The sequence below is a fragment of the Onychostoma macrolepis genome, chromosome 06, assembly GCF_012432095.1.
Source record: "Onychostoma macrolepis isolate SWU-2019 chromosome 06, ASM1243209v1, whole genome shotgun sequence".
NCBI lineage: Eukaryota > Metazoa > Chordata > Actinopteri > Cypriniformes > Cyprinidae > Onychostoma > Onychostoma macrolepis.
In genome coordinates, this window is record NC_081160.1 from 9,413,212 (window position 1) to 9,436,306 (window position 23,095).

General features: G+C 37.1%; 1 protein-coding gene across 3 annotated transcripts; it reads right to left on the reverse strand.

The window, feature by feature from the left end:
* On the reverse strand, window positions 1-22,180 carry cacnb4b (calcium channel, voltage-dependent, beta 4b subunit). 3 transcript variants are annotated; one of them, XM_058779363.1, is made up of 14 exons: window positions 21,888-22,180; window positions 20,561-20,644; window positions 11,988-12,119; window positions 11,295-11,417; window positions 11,023-11,150; window positions 8,976-9,025; window positions 8,696-8,715; window positions 8,429-8,509; window positions 6,033-6,091; window positions 5,750-5,859; window positions 5,105-5,256; window positions 4,903-4,998; window positions 4,576-4,764; window positions 1-2,176 (listed from the first exon to the last, which is right to left on the reverse strand). In XM_058779363.1, exons 1-14 carry the CDS (start codon window positions 21,948-21,950, stop codon window positions 1,892-1,894), a joined length of 1,572 nt encoding a protein of 523 aa, XP_058635346.1. In that variant the 5' UTR covers window positions 21,951-22,180; the 3' UTR covers window positions 1-1,891. The 3 variants fall into 3 exon arrangements, with proteins under 3 accessions (XP_058635346.1, XP_058635347.1, XP_058635348.1); XM_058779364.1 differs by lacking the exon at window positions 8,976-9,025 and having other exon boundaries at window positions 8,696-8,714; window positions 21,888-22,179; XM_058779365.1 differs by lacking the exons at window positions 20,561-20,644; window positions 21,888-22,180 and adding an exon at window positions 15,599-16,112.
* Window positions 22,181-23,095: the final 915 nt, after the last annotated feature.

Genomic DNA, 23,095 nt, shown 5'->3' on the forward strand with positions numbered 1-23,095 from the left:
TTTCAAAATGACCATTTATTTTTTCTTCTTTTCTTTTTTGTAAAAGAACTTAAATACTGCTAGATTTGCCTTTTACACAATTATATTCCATAAAACATGTTTTCTTTCAAATTTGTTATAAATTAAAATGATATGCATGCATTTTTGCAATTTTGCATTTCCTTCTTTAAATTTTCAACTTTCACAAAAAAAGGAAAAATGGACACATTTTTATTCTTTTATCTGGAGCTCAGATGAAGCTGCTGTGAAACGGGAGAGGGCAGGATGATGGGAAGGGATGAACAACGTTCCGGTTTTACAGAGAAGTTCCATCTGATTGTCTCAGGCAGCAAATTCAGAGATGAATTTTTTTGTTTAGTCAAATGGACATCGACTGCCAAATTCCTCATGTTCATTCATCCTCATTATATAATTAACAGAGAAGCATGCTCATAGACAAATGCATACAGAAAGTACTCGTTGCGGTCCGAGTTGATTTTTTTCTTTAAAATGTATTCTTTTGAAAATGCACAAACTAGCATAAATCAATAAGGCGAGAATATGCAGGCGAGGAAATCCATGGTTTGCCAAGGCTTTGGGTCTGTAAGTTTCAGGTTCAGGTCTGAACTGCTTCCATATGTTGAGGATCTACTTGTCCTCTGCCAGTCCCTTTTGCACTGAAAACGTATAAGTAAAAGAACGACACTTTAGGGGTCGGGTTTAGTCTGTAGCTTTTGAGATGTGGCAGCTCCAGTTGGCAGGGTGGAGCGCAGGGTGCCAATCACTCCTAAAGTATCAGAACTAAATTGACCTGTTCATCCTAGAGTTACATGTAGTGCTGAGAATTTTTTTTTTTTTAATAGACACCAAGCACCCTTGAGAGCTATTTAAATTACAATGTACCAAAAGTGCCTTAATTTCAGCTTTTAAATGATGAAAACTAATCATAAGATGTCAATGCTTGCTAAACTCTACTGAGGACTAGATCACAGCAACACTTTTGTTCAGCATTCCTATGTTATGCATCACTTTAAGCTGTCTTCCTAACTAGAAAATAATGCCTGGCAAGAAATGAGTCCATGGGCTAGAATGCAGTGCACCAAGCTAACCTGCACAAATGATTGGCTGGCTGTGGCTGAATCTAAGATTCCTGCTGTTTACGGCAGAAGTTATGTGGAAATTCCACCACCTAGGATTTCGAGGCTTTGGAAAACTCCAAGATCATGGTATTTAAGATTCCATTTCTGTAAGAAAAGACAGCTGGCAGTAGGTTTGAGTTGCGTTATTGAAATGTTCCAGTTTGTCAGCCACTTTCTCGGGGGCCTGCTTATGGGCAATGATCACAGCATCATCCTATGTCCGCTCAAGTTATGCACTAATGACAAGGGGAAGCATGCGGTCAGGTAACATGCTGGCAATAATGACATAAAGACTAACTGAGATCCTTGTTCAGTTTTCAGGGATCCTGTATACACGCTTTACAACTCTCTGATTCTCGGCCATTGCTAGCTTCACAGAATATTTGCTTTTAAGGACCAACCAATCATTCGGTTTTGAAGTTAAATGGTTGCTTTGTAGAAGTAAAACCTGCCCTTTTGCAACACAATCGACAAAAAACTAAAAAAAAATCAACAAGCATATTAACATGTGAAAGCATAACCACTGTAACGTTTCATGTCGAAAGGTTCCCTTTTCCCAGGCGGACACGATGAGCCTTGTATAAGCAGACGGAAATGCAGGCTTTGGTCAGATGGCGAAGGTTCAGGAGGGGTTAAACAGTTTCTGCTTTGTAGCTCAAGAGACCCTAACAAAACGAAAATGTAATGGAAGATGTATACAATTCTGGACAGAAGCCATCTTGGCTCGGTGGCTCTGTGGCTCAGGCTTGGAGGACGAAACGGGGCAGGGTGGCTCAGAGCCGGTGTCGTGAGTCCTGGCTGTAGCTGCCTGGGGAACTGCGGTTGCGGTGGGGCTTGTAGGTGTCCTGGTAGGGGTCCTGGTAGCCCTGCTGCTCCTCCATGTAGTGGTGGTCTCGACCGCTGCCACCGTGCTGCGAGCCTGAGGAGCCACGGTTCCGTCCCTTGTGTGCTCGTTCGTTGTGGTAGTTCTCGTCTGAGGTCATCAGGTTGCGCCGTTCGTTGGGGGTGGAGTGGTCCCCGGTGTGGTTGGCATGCCGTGTTTTTTGCCCCTGTTGGTTCTGATGTATAAGTACCACATAAAGTAAGAGCCTGCACTAGTTTTAATAAAAGCACTACTGTTTTTTTTGGTAACATTTTAGTATAGGGACCAATTCTCACTATTAACTACTTGCTTATAAGCTTGCCTATTTTTAACATATTTGTTGTTTATTAGTACTTATAAAGCACATGTTCTGCATGACCATATTCTACATCCCTAATCCTAACCAATACTTAAACTTAACAACTAAGCAGCAAATTAGGAGTTTATTGAGGCAAAAGTCGTACTTAATGGTTTGTTAATAGCGAGAATTGGACCTTAAAATAAAGTGTGTATAAAAAAATAATACATTTATTTAGCAAGAATGCATTAAATTGATCAAAAGAAACAGTAACGACATTTGTAATGTTACAAAAAATTTCTATTTCAAATAAATGCTATTCTTTTGAACTTTCTTTTCATTAAATATTGCTGAAAATTCAGCTTTGCCATCACAGGAATATATTTAAATTTAAATTAAATAAAAACAGAAAACAGTCAGAGGTCGACCGATAGTGGATTTTACCGATACCGATAGCTAGGTTGGACCACACTGGCCGATACCGATTAATCAACCGATAGTTTTCAAAATAGATACTGAAAGAGAGCTAGTGCTTTACTATTTAAAAAAAAAAGCAGCAACAGTACTGAACCATACTTTGTAAATGAATAAAAAATATTATTATTTACTATATTGATCATTAAAGTTATTTCATAGTTTGCTAATGTTAAAAGAAGAAACTTTAAAATTAAAAAATGTAGCCTATTAGTAGCTAATAGTGAATGTTGAAATGAACAAACTCTAACAAGGAACAATACTTCTACAGTTTTCATTAATGCTACGAATGGACTCTTATTGTTAAGTGTTACCGTTTAATTTCAGCAGTCATGTTTGAAGATGGCCATCTTTAAATATCTACACAAGGCCATAGCATTAAAATTACATACATATGGATATTATGTGTGTACTCACACACTTTATTTGCTTTTATTTTTTAACACTTGATAATTATCTAATCCAAAAAAAAAAAAAAAGTTAGTCACACCGGGCAAAAGCGCAGCGCTGCGTCTAGGAGAACTCAGAGGTATCACACACACACACACACACACACACACACACACACACACACCAGACGCTTTGCGTTCAAATCAAGTAGCAGTCTAAAACAATTTATTTAATCACCAAACGGACATAAGTTTGCTTCAAGAATGAACAAGGTGGCATAAATGAGTTTGAAGTTCGGTGTTTAAAAAAACAGAGCAAGCGGAAAGAGAACGCGCGATCTATTACAGCTCTATATGAAGCATACAGACTTTATTAGAGCCACAGAAAGACAAACGTTTTGCTGAAAAATGCACAATACATAATTTATAGCCTAGGGTGAAGTCATTATACATTCACAACGATTTGGGACAAATATAATGTAATTTAATAGAAAACTATGTGAATGGCGCTCTGTTCCGGCAGGCTTTTCTGTCGGCTGTATTTAAATGCGTCTGGAGTTTCCCGCTCTGTGCAGCGCGGTGTCACGTGTCAAAATAAACAACACGTGCTGTCAGTGATTTCCGCCTCTAGAGGCCGCTCTCGTACTGTATAATGCCAGCGGACCCTTCTCAGCCACTCCAGCAACGGTTGCAAACCGGAAAACTATCGGCCTGGATTTTTGCCGATAACCGATAGTTGTGGCAATCAACTATCGGTGCCGATTAATCGGCAAAACCGATGAATCGGTCGACCTCTAAAAACAGTTATTAAAAAATAATTATATTTGACAATATTACAGTTTGAACCATTCAAACAAATGAAGCCTTGATGAGCATAAGAGACTTCTTTAAAAAAAAAGTGTTCAATTCAAACCATTCAAATGTTTGGGATCAGCAAGATTTTTGATGTTTTTAGTGTCTTATGCTCAACAAGGCTGCATGTATTTGATAAAAATACAGTAAAAAAGTAATATTGTGATATATTATTACATTTTTTTCTATTTTAATATACTTTAAAATAGAATTTATTCCAGTGATGGAAAAGCTGAATATTCATCAGCCATTACTCCAGTCTTCAGTGTCACACGATCCTTCAGAAATCATTCTAATAAGCTGATTTAATATCAGTGTTGGAAAGTTAAAAAAGCATTTATTCAAAACAGAATTTTTTAATAACAATATACACTACCGTTCAGTTTGGGGTCAGTATGTTTTTATGATAATAAAGATAGTAAAACTTGCATTGTTACAAAAGATTTCTATTTTGAATAAATACAACTTAAAGGTTATAAATAAAGGTGACTTGACTTGATTGAAAAGTCTATAAACACCTTATAAATACCTATATATGTGGAGTGTGAGTGAGTGTGTGTGTGTGTGTGTGAGATTGCACACCTGCAAGCCAGATATGGCAGACGTAGTGTAAGGGGCCAGGGCAGCGGGGCCGAGGTTTCTGCCCAGCAGAGGGTTGAGTGGGGTACTGCTGGAGGTGTGGGTTGCCTTCCAGTACGCCTCAAGATACTCAGCCAGGTGCTCACACGCGTCTTCCAATTGATTCTCATCCAAGATGATGTCAAACATCTCCTATTAAAGAGGAACACATATGCACAGCCATACCACACACAAACACATAAGACTATGTTAAATGTGCACAAAACTGGAAGAAATTCTGTAGTTTTCTTTCACAGGTGTGTTGATGTTTGCATGTACGAGAAGACGCACCGGAGGACACTGTGCTAGTTTATCTGCGGCTACGAGCTGTACATTGAGGTGTTTACTCTGTGACTTTCCTCTAGATTTGATCAGCCGCTGGAGGACCTACAGGACAGAAGAGTTGGTTACAAGGCAAGATCAATCAGATTTTGATTGGTCTTTCTCTAATGAAACACAAAAACCATGACACGAGTGTTTCTGAATGTCACACCTTTGGCGAGGACACTTTGACATGGACGATAATGGGTGCTAGTGAAGTCTTCATCAGCTGAGCAGGATGGTTGATGGTGTCTGCGTCCAACACAACCAGCTGGAGCGAGCGAGCTAGTTCAAATATGCGCTCAATCTCGCTCTGTACCTCAGCTGTACATGTATATCACACAAAGAGTTATCAGTCTACAGTTCACACACTAATAAAACAAAAACAATCAGGACTTGGAAGTGACTGATTTTGATATTCTATTGGTATTATGTCAGATCAAAGGAATATTCTAGGTTAAATACAACCAGTTTCCAAAAAAAGGTTACTAATTTCTAAAAAAAATTCTAAAAAAACTTAATGTGGCTATTTACACCAATTTTTCTCAACATAGGAATTTATGTAGGTACATTAAAAATACAGTGCCACATTTGTTTTCTTTTAAACCTTCCAGTACACTTACACTTAGAACCACTGACTTCGTAATACATTACTGTATTTTTCCTTGAATTTATAAACTGACGAACAAGTCAAAATTATTTTCTATGGCAGCTGATTACATGTCTCAGATACTGGCGACAGAACTTGAATTTAACCTGGAATATTTATTTTTAATAACTCTCTGTGAGGCATGTTTTGGCTCTCTCTGTGTCTTACCAAGGCTGGATCTGGTATTTGAGCGTTCAATAATGGCTCTCTTGCTGGGATTGTTAAGCACGGATCTCTTTGCCAGTGAGATATCTGCTGTCACACGCGTGATAGTTATCCTAGGACAATAAATATATTACCTGTAGTTAGCTGCAGTGAAAATCTTTCATTATAACATATAAGCCACCCTGTCTTCTTTATAACAAATTAGTCTATATTATAAATTTCTGTGTTGTGCAGGAACATGATGAAACGACAGTGTAATCATCTACAAACCACTTTTGTTACTTACCTGCCATCAAACCGGTGTTTCAAGAAGTCAAAAAGAGCTTTCTGCATCATATCAGTGACCTGTACAAAAGAGATAAAGTGTATTTGAATGTGATTTAGAATGACTAAAATGTGGTTAATAGTGTGTATTTATATCAATTTACATGATGAATTCATATTTAAACAATAATATTTGATCTATTCTAAAACAATATTTATGTTTATGCTTATTGGGGTATTGTGCTGTACCTTAGCAACAGTGTTGGGCACGTTACTTTAAAAAAGTAATTAGTTATAGTTACTAGTTACTTCTCACAAATAGTAACTGAGTTAGTAACTGAGTTACATCATTATAAAAGTAACTAATTACCAGGGAAAGTAACTATTGCATTACTTTAAAAAAAAAATATTCAAATGTCAAATACCTTTGGATGCCCCCAATATTAAAAATGTTAAATTAATGAAATGGACACTAAAAATAATAAATTATTATTATAAAACATTGCACATTAATCTACAGTATACTGAAACTTAGTATCAGTCAGTCAAGCATTATAATATAATAATTTAATATTATACGATGATAGAACTTTAGTAATTAGAATAACCAAGTATGAATGCATATTTGTCATCAATATAAAACGCACTAAGGATTAATGAGCAGCTGGGTTCATGAATATTAAATCACGTTATCTGCTCGAATTGATTTGCTGAAATCATAACACGGACGATAATAGGTGAGCGCCAGCCAATGAGATTGTCGTTTGCGCATTAGTTCCGCCCACTACCAGAGAAACCGGCAGTTCCCAAAAGCTGAAGAATTCCGAAGGAGCTCCGTTATTTTGACAGGAAAATACAACAAAGAATATCGTTTACATGTAGCGCGTCAATTCTGCATGTTATGAAAGACTCTCTCGCTCTGTATCTTTCTTTGCGTGCGTGTATGTGAGAGAAAGCGACGGCGAGTCGTGCGCTTCACACTAGAGTTTATGGTACGTCAAATACACAGCGCATCCATTCAGATGAACTGAAAAAATTAATTCTAATAATATAATATAGTAACGCCACATTTTATTGTAAGTAACGGTAACGGCGTTGTAACGGGGAAAACAGTAATTCGTTTGATTACTCGTTACTGAAAAAAATAACGCCGTTAGTAACGCCGTTTATTTATAACGCCGCTATTCCCATCACTGCTTAGCAACATGTCAAAGCCAAACTTTCCGGATGTACTTTTCCCGTTCATTTTTCTTAGGCAGTTTAAAAATGTCTTTCTTTAAGAGTTATAAGCAATGAACCAAACCAAGCTGCTACAAGGAGAATCACAACATTACAAACTTAACCTTTAAGTTACAAACTTAGCTTAGCCTTTAATCAGGGAATGCCACGAGGCATTGCAAAGGACATAACGGAGTTAAAAACAAACATATACAACTAATTATTTATATTTCTAAAAAGAATTCACCAGGAATTCTTCTGTCAGTTGAAATAATGTGGGCTGAGGTCTTGAAGAAAAGCATATATCATCGATTAACAACCTCGCTGCTCACAGTAAGTCTGTCTTTAAAGGTTTATGAGTTATTGTTCCCCATTGAGAAAATGAATGGGATTTACTTCTGGAACTTGATTGTTGTACTCTATTAATTACATTCCAAATTGGTCACATATATCGTTCCATACTGGTCACTTATTGCACCTGTAGGGAGCAAGGCAGAGCTAAAGATTAAATTTAATTTTAAGGACAATACTCCTGCCTCATCAAGTCATAAACTTACTTATTATCAATAAAACAAGCCTTACTGTAATTTATATACCAAGCAGCTGCATAAATAAATGAAATCCTTACAAAACAATAAAATAAAAATCAAATCTGTATCTAGTTACGCCCTATAAACTGCAAAGGAGCTTGTTTTCTTTATTTACTTTCTCTGCTTCACTGTCTTGCCTTGTCTTTGTCTCTCGCGTGCCTTCATTTTTTCTCTCACCGATTCCTTCCCTCCATCAATGCTCCTGTTCTTCTCTCCCTTTTCTGTGTCTTTCTAATTTCAAACCGTGCTCTACTTTCTAGCACTGACGTCTCTTGGACCCCGGAAGGTTGTTGCCGTGGTAACGGAACGGCGGAGAGGGGGAGTATGTTTTTGTTTTCTCTGTGTGAAGAGACTGGAATAGATATTATATTTTGCTGGTATCAATAACCCAAAATGCGCACACACAGACACGCAGCCAGTCATAAACAAAGAACGCCAGCTCTATGGCCTTGAAGAAGGAATTTTCAGTTCGATGTTATTTTATGATGAACTCGCTGATTCACCTGTAAAACCTCTCCAGATCGTTCTCTGACAAAAGCGTTTTTCTGTCAGAAAACCCAGAACCCAGTTTTGACGATGATACGCCTCTGCATTATTTGAGACAACCCACCTCATATCCTTTAAGTGATGGACCAACCAGCACCACAGGCCTCATGGAAGGCACAACATCATAGGGAGCCACATGTTCAGTCTGCAGATGAGATCGCAGGTAAATAACAAAGCACAGCATAGTCAAAGTACGTCACAATGAGTGTCGTTTTGAAGAATGAGTGTAGATACAAATTTGTTTTTAGGACAGCGGTGGCAGAAATATATCTCTTCAATGACTGGACAGGACGGTTAGGTGACGATTCTTCCATCCTGTAGACACACTTACCACTTTCTGTTTCTGCTTGCCTGTAAAAAGAGGAAAAAGAAGGGAAGTCAGAATAAAGTATCATCAAGTTCTTCAAATGTGAGAAAGCCATTCAAGTCATTCATGGTCCACTGCCCCATGCTCACAACAAGCTGCTCGTTTGATCTTTAGCCTTACGCAGGACAGTGTTGAAGTAAAATCATCCACTGATGAATTGCCTACGATTCCGTTTTTTCGGGGAGACACCTGTAACCCCACCCCCATCTCATAAAGCCCCACCCCCAACAGCTCATTGGCTCACCTGATGACATCACATCCCCCAAACTGGAGGAGGAGCTTCCACTGGACTTACTAAAGAAATGAGCAGACAAACAGAGACAGAGATAGAACATTTTTAGTCATTGTGTCTATACACACGAGCGGACTACTCTCTAAATCTCTATATTTAATACTATAATCTCTAATAGCTAATGCACAAAACCTGGTCCGACCCACACTGATTCTATGTCAATGTCCATGAATTGATGCTGCATGTAGAATTGTTATCGATAGTCACCTGGGTTTGAGAGTCAGTCATCCGATTTCAAACTGCGAACTGGTGTCACCTAACTTACCCAGTTTTCAACAAATCAAATATCAAACAATCTCAAAATTCTGTATTTTTGGATCATTTCAAGTTTCAAGTAAATTGTCTCATAATTTGATACTGGGTCTCTCATCTGGTAGTCTCAGCCTCAGACCCATAGACCATTTGATGAATATTACTAATATGACAAGAACTCTCCAAAATTGCAAGCTCAAATCTTATTGGTTTCCTAGTAGTTGCAAACATTTTTATAATCTACCTTGTAAAAAAAGAAGCTTGTTTATATAGTGTAGTACCAGGCAGCTACAATGAACAAAGTTTGCGAAGTTAATAGCACTGAATCTTTGAAAGATATTCAGCTGAGACACTATAAAAATATATCCTTGTGCACAACTGTATATTCTGTTTATTTTATGTCCACGAAAAACAATCTATATTTATTAATAATTCTTACCATAAAATGTATTTCTTCAGTGCCAGTTCTACAATTGCTTGCAGAGACTGTGGCACCAATATCTAATTACTGTTTTGTTACCCTCTCTTTTATTCTTGTATCAGTTAATATTTTTTTTTCTGTCTTTAAATGTCACACAAAACAAAACAAAACAAAACACAAAAAACACATGGATGCTTTACTTTTTCAGACAGTCAGTTTAAGCGGATGGTTCTTGGCCAGAATAAACTGCACTGTAGACTGGACTTTACGTCGATACTCAAAAGTCTGGCTCTGGTTCTGCATTTCTGTAGCTAAGACATGATGATTATGAGCAGCAGTGAAAGTACAGTGAACTGTGATACACGTACAATCCGGGGTCAAATTCAAGTCATAATGTTTCTGGCCAAGATAACAGTCCTGATTACATAAAGTAACAGGCAACTAGAGAAAAAAAACAAAAACAACAAAGGGTGAAAATTCAGATCTGGAATGAAACTAAAAAATGCAAACCCACCATACATTCTGGGTTTAACCTGGGACTTCCTCTAACTTCAAGCAATGCCATGCTCACAGATTTACTGATCCAAAAGTCAATTTTCTTTATAATGCCATCTCTATTCTTGAAACCCACCACCCTTATTTCATTTCAGAATGGATCTTTCCAAAGCTTTTTCAAAATTTCTACTGCATCCTATAAGACGACTTAAAGGGATAGTTCACCCAAAAATGAAAATTCTGTCATCATTTACTCACCCTCAAGTAGTTCCAAACCTGTATGAATGTGTTTGTTCTGCTGAACACAAAGGAAGATATTTTGAAGAATGTGGGAAACAGAGCAGTTCTGGGGCACCATTGACTTCTTTAGTATTTTTCTTTCCTACTATGGAAGTCAATGGTGCCCCAAAACAGCCTGGTTACAAACTTTCTTCAAAATATCTTCCTTTGTGTTCGGCAGAACAAAGAAATTCATACAGGTTTGGAACTACTTGAGGGTGAGTAAATGGTGACAGAATTTTCATTTTTGGGTGAACTATCCCTTTAATATTATCAACAAGCTATAGTATCTGTTGTATCTATGGAATAGCAACTATAGAGCATTTGGTTTTCTACACATGGAAATGTCATCAAAAACAACTTTTTATTAATGGATCAAAGATTGTATAACACATGAAAATGAGCCTAGAAATATGTAGTAGTGCACATTTTTGGAAAACTATCCAAGATTTCATTGTCGGGTTGATAAACAGACAGAATATTAAGGACTAAGAGGCTGTGGAAAATCAAATGCTCCATTCACCTAGGTAAATATGTTCTCTGTCTGCTTACCCTTGTACACGGCTTTTCTTCAGTTCCAGCTGTGCTCTGATATTCTCCAGCTTCAGGGGACTGGGGATAAAACCAATCTCACAGCCTTCTTTCACCAGCCTCCCAATCCACCAGTCATTATTAAACTTCTGCATATGGAGCACAGAAAAGCACAAAAGAAATAAAAGCTGGGAAAAACTTTATCCCCTCTTAGCATTTTTCTGTATTCAAAGTCATCAGTGATTCTGAATCAGCAGTGACCTGTTCACTAATGGGCCAGCAGGCCACAGTACCTCTTTGATGTGCAGGAAGTCTTTCGCATCAAATGAGATGGCAGTTCCTGGCACAGGCACATCTTCATCCAGCGCACCACAGTAACTGACATTTGTTTTTACGGCAAAGGCCACCGCTTTGGCCTGGAAGTTGATGTATTTTGAATGTAAAAAAAAAAAATGCATAGTGTAACAATGAACTGATAAGTGTTATAATGATTACAGTTATTCATGAGATTTTAAAATGCATTATAAGGTGCATTACAAGGCATAATTAATGCATTAAAACTACTTTTATAATGCATTATACATAAAGGCTTTAAAGTAAAGTGTTACCGGAATTTTTCATTTATGCTTTAATAATAATAAAAACAATTAGGAAAAATAACTGTTGTAAAATTTCTATACTCAGCTCATGTGCATCTTAAAAGTAAACAGTAAAATGAGATTTCAAAAAACAGACATATGTACATTTTTAATAAATAAACACTAATATAATATCAAATAAGATTAACAGAAACATTATCTCTTTATTACTGCAAAAATAATCATTTATATCAGAATGTATAAGGCTATTATGCTCATGATCTTAAAATCAAATGTAACCTGCTACATACCAGTAAATAAGCACTGTATACTGAAGTATGTGTTGAATATGATAAGCTACATATACTTTATTAATATGTAGTAAGTGTGGTTTGTGTCTGCTCTGACCTTTGCCCTCTCCAGCTGCAGTGTAGCCTGTTGTTCTCGCTCCTGCCGGCCCTGACTACCCCCCTCCGGCCTCTCCTCCTCCAACGACACATCTGAATCAGATGGCCTGCTAGTGTAGGAATCAGCTGAACCCTGCGAATAGATAGCACATACTACATTACTTACATGCATGCAGTCTTGTCACGGCTTTTAAAGGAGGCGAGTCAAAAAAAATGGCATTTTTCTTGCTCGGTCCAGTTAGAAGAGTTACTAAAACTGCGAAATTTCAGCACATAAACATATGACCTCTGGCATGTCAATATTTATTCGGTATTCAAATTCTTGGCACTCCCCGATGAATGGCAGACTGAAATATCCCACTATGTGGAACAAAGCATAACTGAGGAAATTTACATATAGAAGTCTTAAAGGTGGAGAATCAAGAACTGTTTAATCTCACAGGTCAGAATTAGGGCAAAAAAATCATCATGCAAAATTGAATAATGACTGTTTCGGGTTCAAGAAACCTTGCACAACCTTGAAGTAGACTAAGTAAAACATAATCATAATTTTAATGGTAAAAGAATGTAAATATGCTATGGTAAAAACCTGTTCGTTGATTAAAGGTAAGTTTCCTTACTCTATATAGTGAAAAAATACGAATTTTTTATTTTTCTTGTCAGTTATGCACATTAGGGTTTAATGTTACATCGTATGCTGTTAAATGAACATTTATTGCATTATTTTAGTGTCATGTGTATTACCATGATGGTGTTTTGTTTTTTTACAACACCGTGCACCTTCTGTATACTACTATTCAGCTCATTATTTATCTTTTTATAAAGGTTAAATCAGATTTTAGTACTTTTTTTTTTTTTTTTACAATGCACTTGGACCATCTTCCTTGGTCATTATTCACATTGGTCTGGTCTGCTGGATTTTCATTACGTCTGTGATACTCATGTTTTGCTATTCAGACCGCTGCAAACACAGGTCAGCAAAAAAAACACCTGTACCTCTATTACTAGAGCCATAGAGATACATGCTTCTTAAGCAAACAGAAACATACACCTGTGAGCTGAAGGTGACTTCAGGTAAGCTCCTTTTGTTCACAGTCGACATTACACAGTCTTTAAAAACAACAGATACTATGATAATAAACTATGTATTAATTTACATTTGTTTCATATGTAATTTTTAATTAAACTTTGTTATTATGTATAACATGAATATGATCATGTAAAATGTTACCCAGCATTTTATGGATAAACATCAGTCATCACATATTTTCATATACAGAATCAAAAGGCATCTGATTCGGATTCTCACCTTGAGGTATCCGTCACTGTCCGAGACAAATATAAAAATACCGAATCCTAAAATAGAGTAACAGGCTATGAAACTTGCATATCTTAAAAATCATCTGCAACTGTATCGAAACCAATTATCTTAAAACAAAAACTATAAATGTGTGTAATTATGAGCTTCCAGCACCCTTTTCTGCCATCCATTCATTTCAGTGCGTCTCCTTCTTAGTCTCTATCATCTATTAGTTGTGAGAAAAGTTCATTAACTACTCCAAATAGTAAAAAGACTTAATTTACAGTACAAATACTTCTTAAAAAAAGCCCTGAAAAACTCATCAAGCATCAACATATCTAGTTTCCTTTAAGCATACATACCTTCACTGCTTGTTTCTCAGGACCATGAAAAACTTCACAATACACAATCTGAACATTTTCACCTGAAATCTCCATAAAGTCCTCAGACGGCTCCATCACGGTCAAGAGAGCAGCACCTGATCTCTATCAGCTCAAAAACATATACCGTAAGGTATTCACACTTTCCCCTTTTAAGATAATAAAGAAGATCCAACCAGCAAATACATCGTCCTCTAATTAATGAGAGATCTGCTCAAAGTGAAGTGAAGCTAGGAAGCTGTATTCTGTTAATCCAATTTGGAAACAACATTAGCTCAAGTCAGTGAAAAGAATGATCGGGTCAATATCGCATTAGAGAGAGAGGCAGAGAGAGAGTGAAAAAGCCTTGCAGTCGGCTAAAAAATTTCAGCACACTGCCTATGGCGAAACACTTTTTCCCTGAAGGCAGCCGCTCCGCACAAGCTTACTTCAGCAGGGACCCAATTGAGGCCGGTGAGTCTAATCACAAAACGCCTGATTCGGGAAACAAAAAATGCACAAGTTTGCTTATCTTTCACCGCAGAAGTGATGATCGTGAGCAAAAAAACGAAAATTCAAATGAATGGCTTTCATCCTTGATTTTGACGAGATAACGGTCTTTTTGCTGAAGAATGACTTTGTAGGGCCTTTAAAGATTCATATATAATGTCATAAAGACAGACAATGGCCCAAAATGAAGTCAAACAGATATTTTCTCATTAACTAAATGAAGTTTTTATTTAGCTTAGAAGCTTTACATCCACAATTTCACTGGACTTGCAAGGCAGAGTGCAATGAATGTGGTTCAAATGCATCTGTATTTTATTAGTAAGTAAATATAAATTTATAAATGTTTTGCAAGAAAATACTATTTCAGTCTTTCTACTTCAAAATTTCACATTTAACTCTGTGTGTTACTTGCCATTTCTTTGTAAATAATTGAAAAATTTATTAGCAATTTCTGCGTGAAATTTTTTGAAGCCGGTGTTTGAACACAGACTACATAGTTAAACAACTTTTAGATGGAATGTACATTTGTTAATATCATTAAACAAAGTGTCTTAAATATAATGCTTGCTGATTCATATTTGAAATGATTTTATGTGCCATACTTAATCTTAAATGTTAATACTGATTAAATATAAAAACAACATGACATACCATATGTTCATCCTCAAAAGCACAGGAACCTGATTATGGATTATGATCTTGAATAAATGGTCTCTGTACATACAGAACATCGAAATGAACACATCTGAAGAGAATTACAGTGGGTTCTAAGGGCCTCTAACTTATACACACACAATCCCTGATAGCTTTTCCAGACTTCTGGCTCAATTTAATTTTGAGGCATTCAAGTGGGGCACCTAAGCCATGTGACTCATTACATTCTACACATCAGCAAGAAACGGCTCTGCCCCTTTAACAGCCAGACAGTAAATGAAGCTTTACAATTTCACCTATATGATAACACCCTAAACAAATTCAACCTTAAAGAGATCAGGTAGGTCCTACAAAGAACAGAAAGCCACATATTATAATCCTGAAAAAAAACTCCAACTGAAAAATGAATGAGAGACGTGCTTTTTTTTTCTGCTGTAGCGTTCTTTAAACGCACCGTATGGAATAGGAGTCACTTTTCAATGGGAATCTGTGCTATTAACAACACATACTGAAAGACATACACACACAAGCCTCTGATGAGCATCTCCCAATAGTACACCCACGGAGATCGGTGGGCTGCATCTTAGAAAATCATGGTACACTGAGTCTCACAGGCCCTGTATGTGCAGCACAGCTGAGCCAGTGTTCAGCACGCACACGCGCACACGCGCACACACACACACGCACACAAGAGCGCGCTCACGCGCACACGCACACACACACATATAGCCAGTGGGAAAACACTATATATAGCCGTAGCCAATTCCGATCGCGAGAAAAATAACTCACCGCCTCCGAGTCTTCAAATCCATGCAGGTACAAATTGTCATACATGGAGGTTTGCTATTCTAAAGAAGTCCTCTTGAAGAATAGAGAAAAAAAAAGAGAGGAGGAGGTGGTGGTGGTGATGGAGAGAGAGGGGGAGGAAGAGGAGGAGGAGGAAGAGAAGGAGGGAGCCACCACCACAAAAAAGAATCGATGGGGGGGATGACGATCCCCTTGCTCCACAGAGGAAGAACAAGAAGAGAAAAAAGGGTGAGAGAAGCCTCACGAGAAAGAGTGGATGGAGAGAGAGAAAGAGGGAAAGCAGGCCTGTGCAGACGGCTCGGCCTGCAGGATGGAGTGGATCCCTCGTTCAGCCTCCAATTCTCTCACATCCTCAGGCAGGGAGAAGCTTCCCAAAGGCTCACTGACGCGGACGTTTCATCATCTCTCAGCAACACACTCACACACACACACGGCACGGCGCTGCTCCCCGCATCAGAGAGAGAGAGAGGGGTTAGAGAGAAAGAGAGAGAGAGAACCCTTCCTCAATCTCAGGCTGATGACACAGTTGACCAGCTGCGTGCTGATTGGCCGAGCAGCCTTCCAGTCAGAGCAGCTGCTGACGTGTGTTCTCCTTGACTGTGAGCGCTGATGAGAGAGAGAGAGAGAGAGAGAGCCTCCCTCTGCCTCTTTCATTCTCTCTTTCCGTCTGTCATTTCATTCGCATGTACAGTCAGTTTTTTCTCCAGGATGTTCCCCTTTATTTGCCGTGATGCTCTTTTCTTCATTTTATTTGCTGATTAAATGCTTTTTAAATGCTGTTTGTTTTATTTTTCCCGTCAAAAACATTTTCTTTACAATCATACATATTTAAATTTTTACAAATTTTAACACAACATGAATAAATTAAAACAAATATTCTGCAAATACATAAATGTGTGTGTGTGTGTGTATATATATATATATATATATATATAGAGAGAGAGAGAGAGAGAGAGAGAGAAAGAGAGAGAGAGTCAAACCAAAAATTATTTAGACATCAGATATTTTGGTAACACTTTACAATAAGGTGTCATTTGTTAACATTAGTTAATGTATTAACTAACATGAACAAACAATGAACAATGCATGTATTACACTATTTATTAATCTTTGTTAATGTTAGTTAATGAAAATATAGTTGTTCATTGATTATTCATGTTAGTTCACAGTGCATTAACTAATGTTAACAAGCACAACTCGTGATTTTAATAATGCATTAGTAAATGCTGAAAGTAACATTAACTAAGATTAATAAATGCTGCAGAAGTATTGTTCATTCTTAGTTCATGTTTACTAATGTTGTTAACTAATGTTAACTAATGAACCTTATTGTAAAGTGTTACCGATATTTTACTAGTGGGTGCAGGACACTATAGTGAGGATAGCAAAATGAAGTAAACTGTGACATATTATAACCTAAAATTCTTCATACAGTGGACTACCGGAAAAAATTTACAAAAATTTGGGACCAAATATTATTCTGACACTTTGTCACTTTGAATATACATTCTCACTATTTTAAATCATACCAAATTTTAACATGACATGAATAAAATTTTAATATGTTTTTGTAAATAGTATAAATATATAAACAAATAAATTATATATATATATATATATATATATATATATATATATATATTGATATAATAAATTATAATAAATATAATTTAAGTTTCATTTCCACTTTTATTAACATACTTTCTAACTTTTTTAATCCAACCTCTCTCTCTCTCTCTCTCTCTCTATGTATATGTAATACATACATATACACATACATATATATATATATATATATATATATATATATATATATATATATATATATATATATATATATATATATATATATATGCTGTCAAACGATTAATCGCATCCAAAATAAAGTTTTTGTTTACATATGTAAGTGTACTGTGTATATTTACTATGTATACATAAATACACACACAGTAAATATTTTGAAAATATTTACATGTATATATTTATATTCTTACATTTTATATTATATATAAATATACTGAACATATAAACATAAAATTTTTCTTAAATACACTGAACAAAATTATAAACGCAACACTTTTGTTTTTGCCCCCATTTTTCATGAGCTGAACTCTTTTTCTATGTACACAAATGGCCTATTTCTTTCAAATATTGTTCACAAATCTGTGTTAGTGAGCACTTCTCCTTTGCCGAGATACTCCATCCACCTCACAAGTGTGGCATATCAAGATGCTGATTAGACAGCATGATTATTGCACAGGTGTGCCTTAGGCAGCCCACAATAAAAGGCCACTCTAAAATGTGCAGTTTTATCACACAGCACAATGCCACAGATGTCGCAAGTTTTGAGGGAGCGTGCAATTGGCATGCTGACTGCAGGAATGTCCACCAGAGCTGTTGCCCGTGAATTGAATGTTCATTTCTCTACCATAAGCCGTCTCCAAAGGCGTTTCAGAGAATTTGGCAGTACATCCAACCGGCCTCACAACCGCAGACCACGTGTAACCACACCAGCCCAGGACCTCCACATCCAGCATCTTCACCTCCAAGATCGTCTGAGACCAGCCACCCGGACAGCTGCTGCAACAATCGGTTTGCATAACCAAATTTCTGCACAAACTGTCAGAAACCGTCTCAGGGAAGCTCATCTGCATGCTCGTCATCCTCATCGGGGTCTCGGCCTGACTGCAGTTCGTTGTCGTAATTGACTTGAGTGGGCAAATGCTCACATTTGATGGCGTCTGGCACTTTGGAGAGGTGTTCTCTTCACTGTACAGGGCAGATGGCAGACAGTGTGTATGGTGTTGTGTGGGTGAGCGATTTTCTGATGTCAGCATTGTGGATCAAGTGGCCCATGGTGGCGGTGGGGTTATGGTATGGGCAGGCGTATGTTATGGACAACGAACACAGGTGCATTTTATTGATGGCATTTTGAATGCACAGAGATACCGTGATGAGATCCTGAGGCCCATTGTTGTGTCATCCACGACCATCACCTCATGTTGCAGCATGATAATGCACGGCCCCATGTTGCAAGGATCTGTACACAATTCCTGGAAGCTGAAAACATCCCAGTTCTTGCATGGCCAGCATACTCACCAGACACGTCACCCATTGAGCATGTTTGGGATGCTCTGGATCGGCGTATACGACAGTGTGTTCCAGTTCCTCCACAAGAGGAGTGGACCAACATTCCACAGGCCACAATCAACAACCTGATCAACTCTATGCGAAGGAGATGTGTTGCACTGCGTGAGGCAAATGGTGGTCACACCAGATACTGACTGGTTTTCGGACCCCCCCAACACAGTAAAACTGCACATTTTAGAGTGGCCTTTTATTGTGGCCAGCCTAAGGCACACCTGTGCAATAATCATGCTGTCTAATCAGCATCTTGATATGCCACACCTGTGAGGTGGATGGAGTATCTCGGCAAAGGAGAAGTGCTCACTAACACAGATTTAAACAGATTTGTGAACAATATTTGAGAGAAATAGGCCTTTTGTGTACATAGAAAAAGTCTTAGATCTTCGAGTTCAGCTCATGAAAAATGGGGGGAAAAAACAAAAGTGTTGCGTTTATAATTTTGTTCAGTGTATATACATACATGTGTTTGTATTTGTATATACATAATACACATTATGTAAACAAAAACCTTTCATTTGGATGCAATTAATCGTGATTAATTGTTTGACAGCACTAATATATATATATATATATATATATATATATATACTGCCGTGCAAAGGCAAAAGACCTTAACTTCGATTTTTGTTGAAAATGAGTTATAGATATTTTTGGGACATTGAATACATCCTTTATCTGACACATTTAAATTACGGTGTAGACAAACGAATTAGATCGCGATCTACCAAACAAAGCATACTCCATATAACAAAGCACTGTAAAGACTAGACACCTTAGCAATACATAATCATGAATAAAGATTTCTTTTTTTTCTTTTCGTTTTTGTAATGCAGATTATTCACCAGGCTGTCACTTCTAATTGGATGCGTGTGTACTCGAATGCTATAGCATGTAGCGTGATCAATTATAAAATCAGTAGCCTAACAGTTCGCAATTAAATCCATATCCTACCTTTTCTTGTAACCCGATAAAATCAATCCATGGCGCTGAACGTCGTCAGAAATGTTTAATCCACACGCATTTCTGAGCATGCCTGCTTGCTGGCGTTCACATAAATCCACAAGTCGTTCTTTTAGATTAGGCTATTTCATTCAAGTCAAAGCAATTATGCTATGTCTAGCATTCTTTTTTTCTGTTACTGAGCATAGCAAATAAATTGGTTGCATTAATTTGGCTGGACAAGTAAAAAACTTTAAAGTCATTTTTCTCAGTTTCACACTCTAGCAAGTTAAGGTCTTTTGCCTTTGTAGGGCAGTATATATATATATGTATATATGTGTGTGTGTGTGTGTGTGTGTGTGTGTGTGTGTGTGTGTGTGTGTGTAAAATAATTAAAAGGTTAACAACAGATTATAGTTAGAAATTATTCTAACATTTTACAATAAGTATCCATTAGTTAGCGTTAGTTAATGAATTATCTACCATTAACTAACAATAAGCAACAGATATGTTACAGTATATAGAAATCTTTGTTAGTTAATAAAAATACATCTGTTCATTGTTAGTTTATGTTATCACAGGTCCATTAATAAATTATATCAAGTTACACCTTTCGTGGTGATTAGAGCGGAAGAAAAAGGTTTTAGCAGACACAATTCAAGCATCACACCACATCTGGTAAGCCTATCTGAACAAAGCTACAAATAAGGACATAGAATGTGACGTTTTAGATGTGTCTGACTGGTCTAGAGGTAATAATGTCATTAAGCCTAAAAAGGGGCGAGTCAATTTTTAATTGATCCAGATTGACTCTGACAACTGTGCTTGATCACTTTCAGAAATGGGCCATTTCTTTACCTGTCTCAGGATAAAACTGGTGGAGGTGGTGCTGCCATCAGACCTCTTCAGTCGACTACGCCTTGAATACGTTCCCCTGTTCACCTGTAGAGGGAGCAATGATGAAATCATGAATGAATTGCTTCAGACATGGTTGACCATTTCTCAAACCTTTACTTTTGAGAATATAAAATTAGCATAAGTGTTAATGGAATCATATTTTTGATATTTGAAATGAATTAATCAGAATAAGCAGCAGGATCCGTATTGAAATTAATAGCCAAATATTACTTATTTTGCCTGCTGAGATCCTATCAAGGTTATAAAACACTTACAATACATAAATAATAATTTTAGACGGAAATATAGACTGAGTTTTGCACAGAAATCAATTAGAAATAGGTAAAATATGACTAGACTGTACATTGGGAGGGAGGGTGATGTGTGCAGTGCATTAGTGACCATTAATGAGTGAAGTTCATTCGGTAATGAGAGCCACTTGCATCAATGCAAATTATCTGTGCATTTTATTAATGGACTGATATAACAGTAGAAATGGAAAAAAGTATAAAGCGGTCATTCGGCTTGAGGTTACATGAATATATCAACCCTTCTTTACCCCTGGGAAGAAAACGAATACAGCTGTACAAACAACAGGAAGTTTGAAAGAGCAAGAAAGAGAAGGAGAATAAGACAGCATGAGAGAAATAGAGAGATGGGGGTGGATTGACAAAAAATAGTCACTACAGGGACACATTAATTAGCCAGGTCTGATTTGTTTCTATTTCTAGGCGTCTCTAGAGCTCTATAGTAGTGTTGAGGATAGTCAGAGAGCTTGTTCTTTTTAAAGTTTGTTTAATAGGGCCACCAAAAAGTGGGTCAGTGTGCTCATTTCACTGCATTAGGGTTGTTCTTTATGTAGTCAGGTGAGCTAGGTGAGTTTCCTTCATTGTTGGTATCAAGACAAAAGAATTCTCTATATACGCAAATAACAATGCTAGCAAACTAGTTATTTCTGCTTCAAATATTTCATGTGATTTGATAAAGTTCACAGTAATAAAAGTCTCTGCGTTTGAATTCATTCAAGTGCCCTTGACACCCCCATACAAACAACAAAATTGCAGAACTCACTGAAACAAAGTGTACTTCAGAGTATAGGCTACTGAACGTAGGCTACTTTATCATTCAAAACAGTTTTACTGAGAATAACTAGCAAACACCAACTGTAACGATTATATTCATACAGGCTAGTAAACATCATAATAGCTAGCTATCTGGGTTTATAAAGTTATCCAACAAAATTAATCAAGTAAAAATTATGTCTTATCTCCAATCTTAACATGGTCACCTGAAATATAGGCGCTTGGATTCCCTCGCCGATCTTATTCCTAATATAAATGTGTCGAGACATCTCGGCCAGCACATCGGTCCAGATCGGGGGTTGCTGGCCTGCTGGCCCGGCCCAGTGGAAGTTTGGAGGGTTTCTGACGGCTTGATCCAGCTTCGGTGGTGTGTGTGTGTGTTTCCCCGCGCTCGTGAAGATCTGCTCTGCTCTCGTGCATCAGAGGAGCCACAAACTCGTCACAGTGTGACAGGTGTCAGGTGCGCGCGCACCACAGCACTGCGCGCTCGTGTGGTGACAATGAGCGGCGGTTCATTTTTTTGGTTTAGATAAAATGAAGACTAAAAAAAAAAATCGCATAACAAAACCCACATTAATCACTATCAAATTAATATTAATAATAATAAAAACCCGAGAGAGCAGAAGGTAAATAGCTGTTTTTAAGTGAGGCAGGTGTTTTGTTACTTTGGTAATAAAACCAATACAAATTCGTTATGAGCTTATGGAACAGTAGCAGAACATAGCGCCACCACCCGTTCTCCACACAGTGGCGCTATTGCTTGAACAAGCTAATAAATCCTATTATGTCAAACAATGCGATTCATTGGAACAGACGATCACAAATCAAATGCACATATTGTCTGATGGCTTGTGGAAGCCGTTTAGAGCCGTTTTTAATGGGTGCAATAAGAAAAGCCTGCTCTGTGTATATACTTTATATCTGTAAGGTTTTGTTTGTGGATGTATATGTATACATTTGATAAATGGTTGAAATGTCTAAACTCTAATGCTCCAACATATATTCTACACTCGAGACACTATGCTCGACATTATATTACAATATGTTTTGTTCTATTTTATTTTTATTTTATTTATTTTTAATCATTATTATAGTGTATTTATTTCACTTTGTTTTTTTTCCTTTGGGGGGTGGGGTGAAAATTTTTTTTTTCACGATTTTCCTGTATCTGTATCCTGTTATTATTGTGAAAGTTCAATAAACAGATTAAAAAAAAAAAAATAGAAAAGCCTGCTCAACATGAGTGAACTTGAAATGGTAGAAAATTAAAATGTATCTTTATCATGCGTGATTCTTCAACATGTTTACTAGAAACACAGGGAGAGAAGTGGACAGGCCAAACACACAAAGATGAGGAGTGAAGTTTGAAACTTCATTAATAGTACAAACTAAACACTATTATCTGCACCAGCGA

Coding starts and splice junctions, on each gene's coding strand:
- cacnb4b (XM_058779363.1), bottom strand. CDS start 21,950: ATGTCTCGACACATTTATATTAGGAATAAGATCGGCGAGGGAATCCAA. Junction 11,151..11,294: donor ACTTCCTGCACATCAAAGAG/GTACTGTGGCCT, acceptor CTCCATATGCAG/AAGTTTAATAATGACTGGTG. Junction 5,257..5,749: donor AAATACCAGATCCAGCCTTG/GTAAGACACAGA, acceptor ATACATGTACAG/CTGAGGTACAGAGCGAGATT.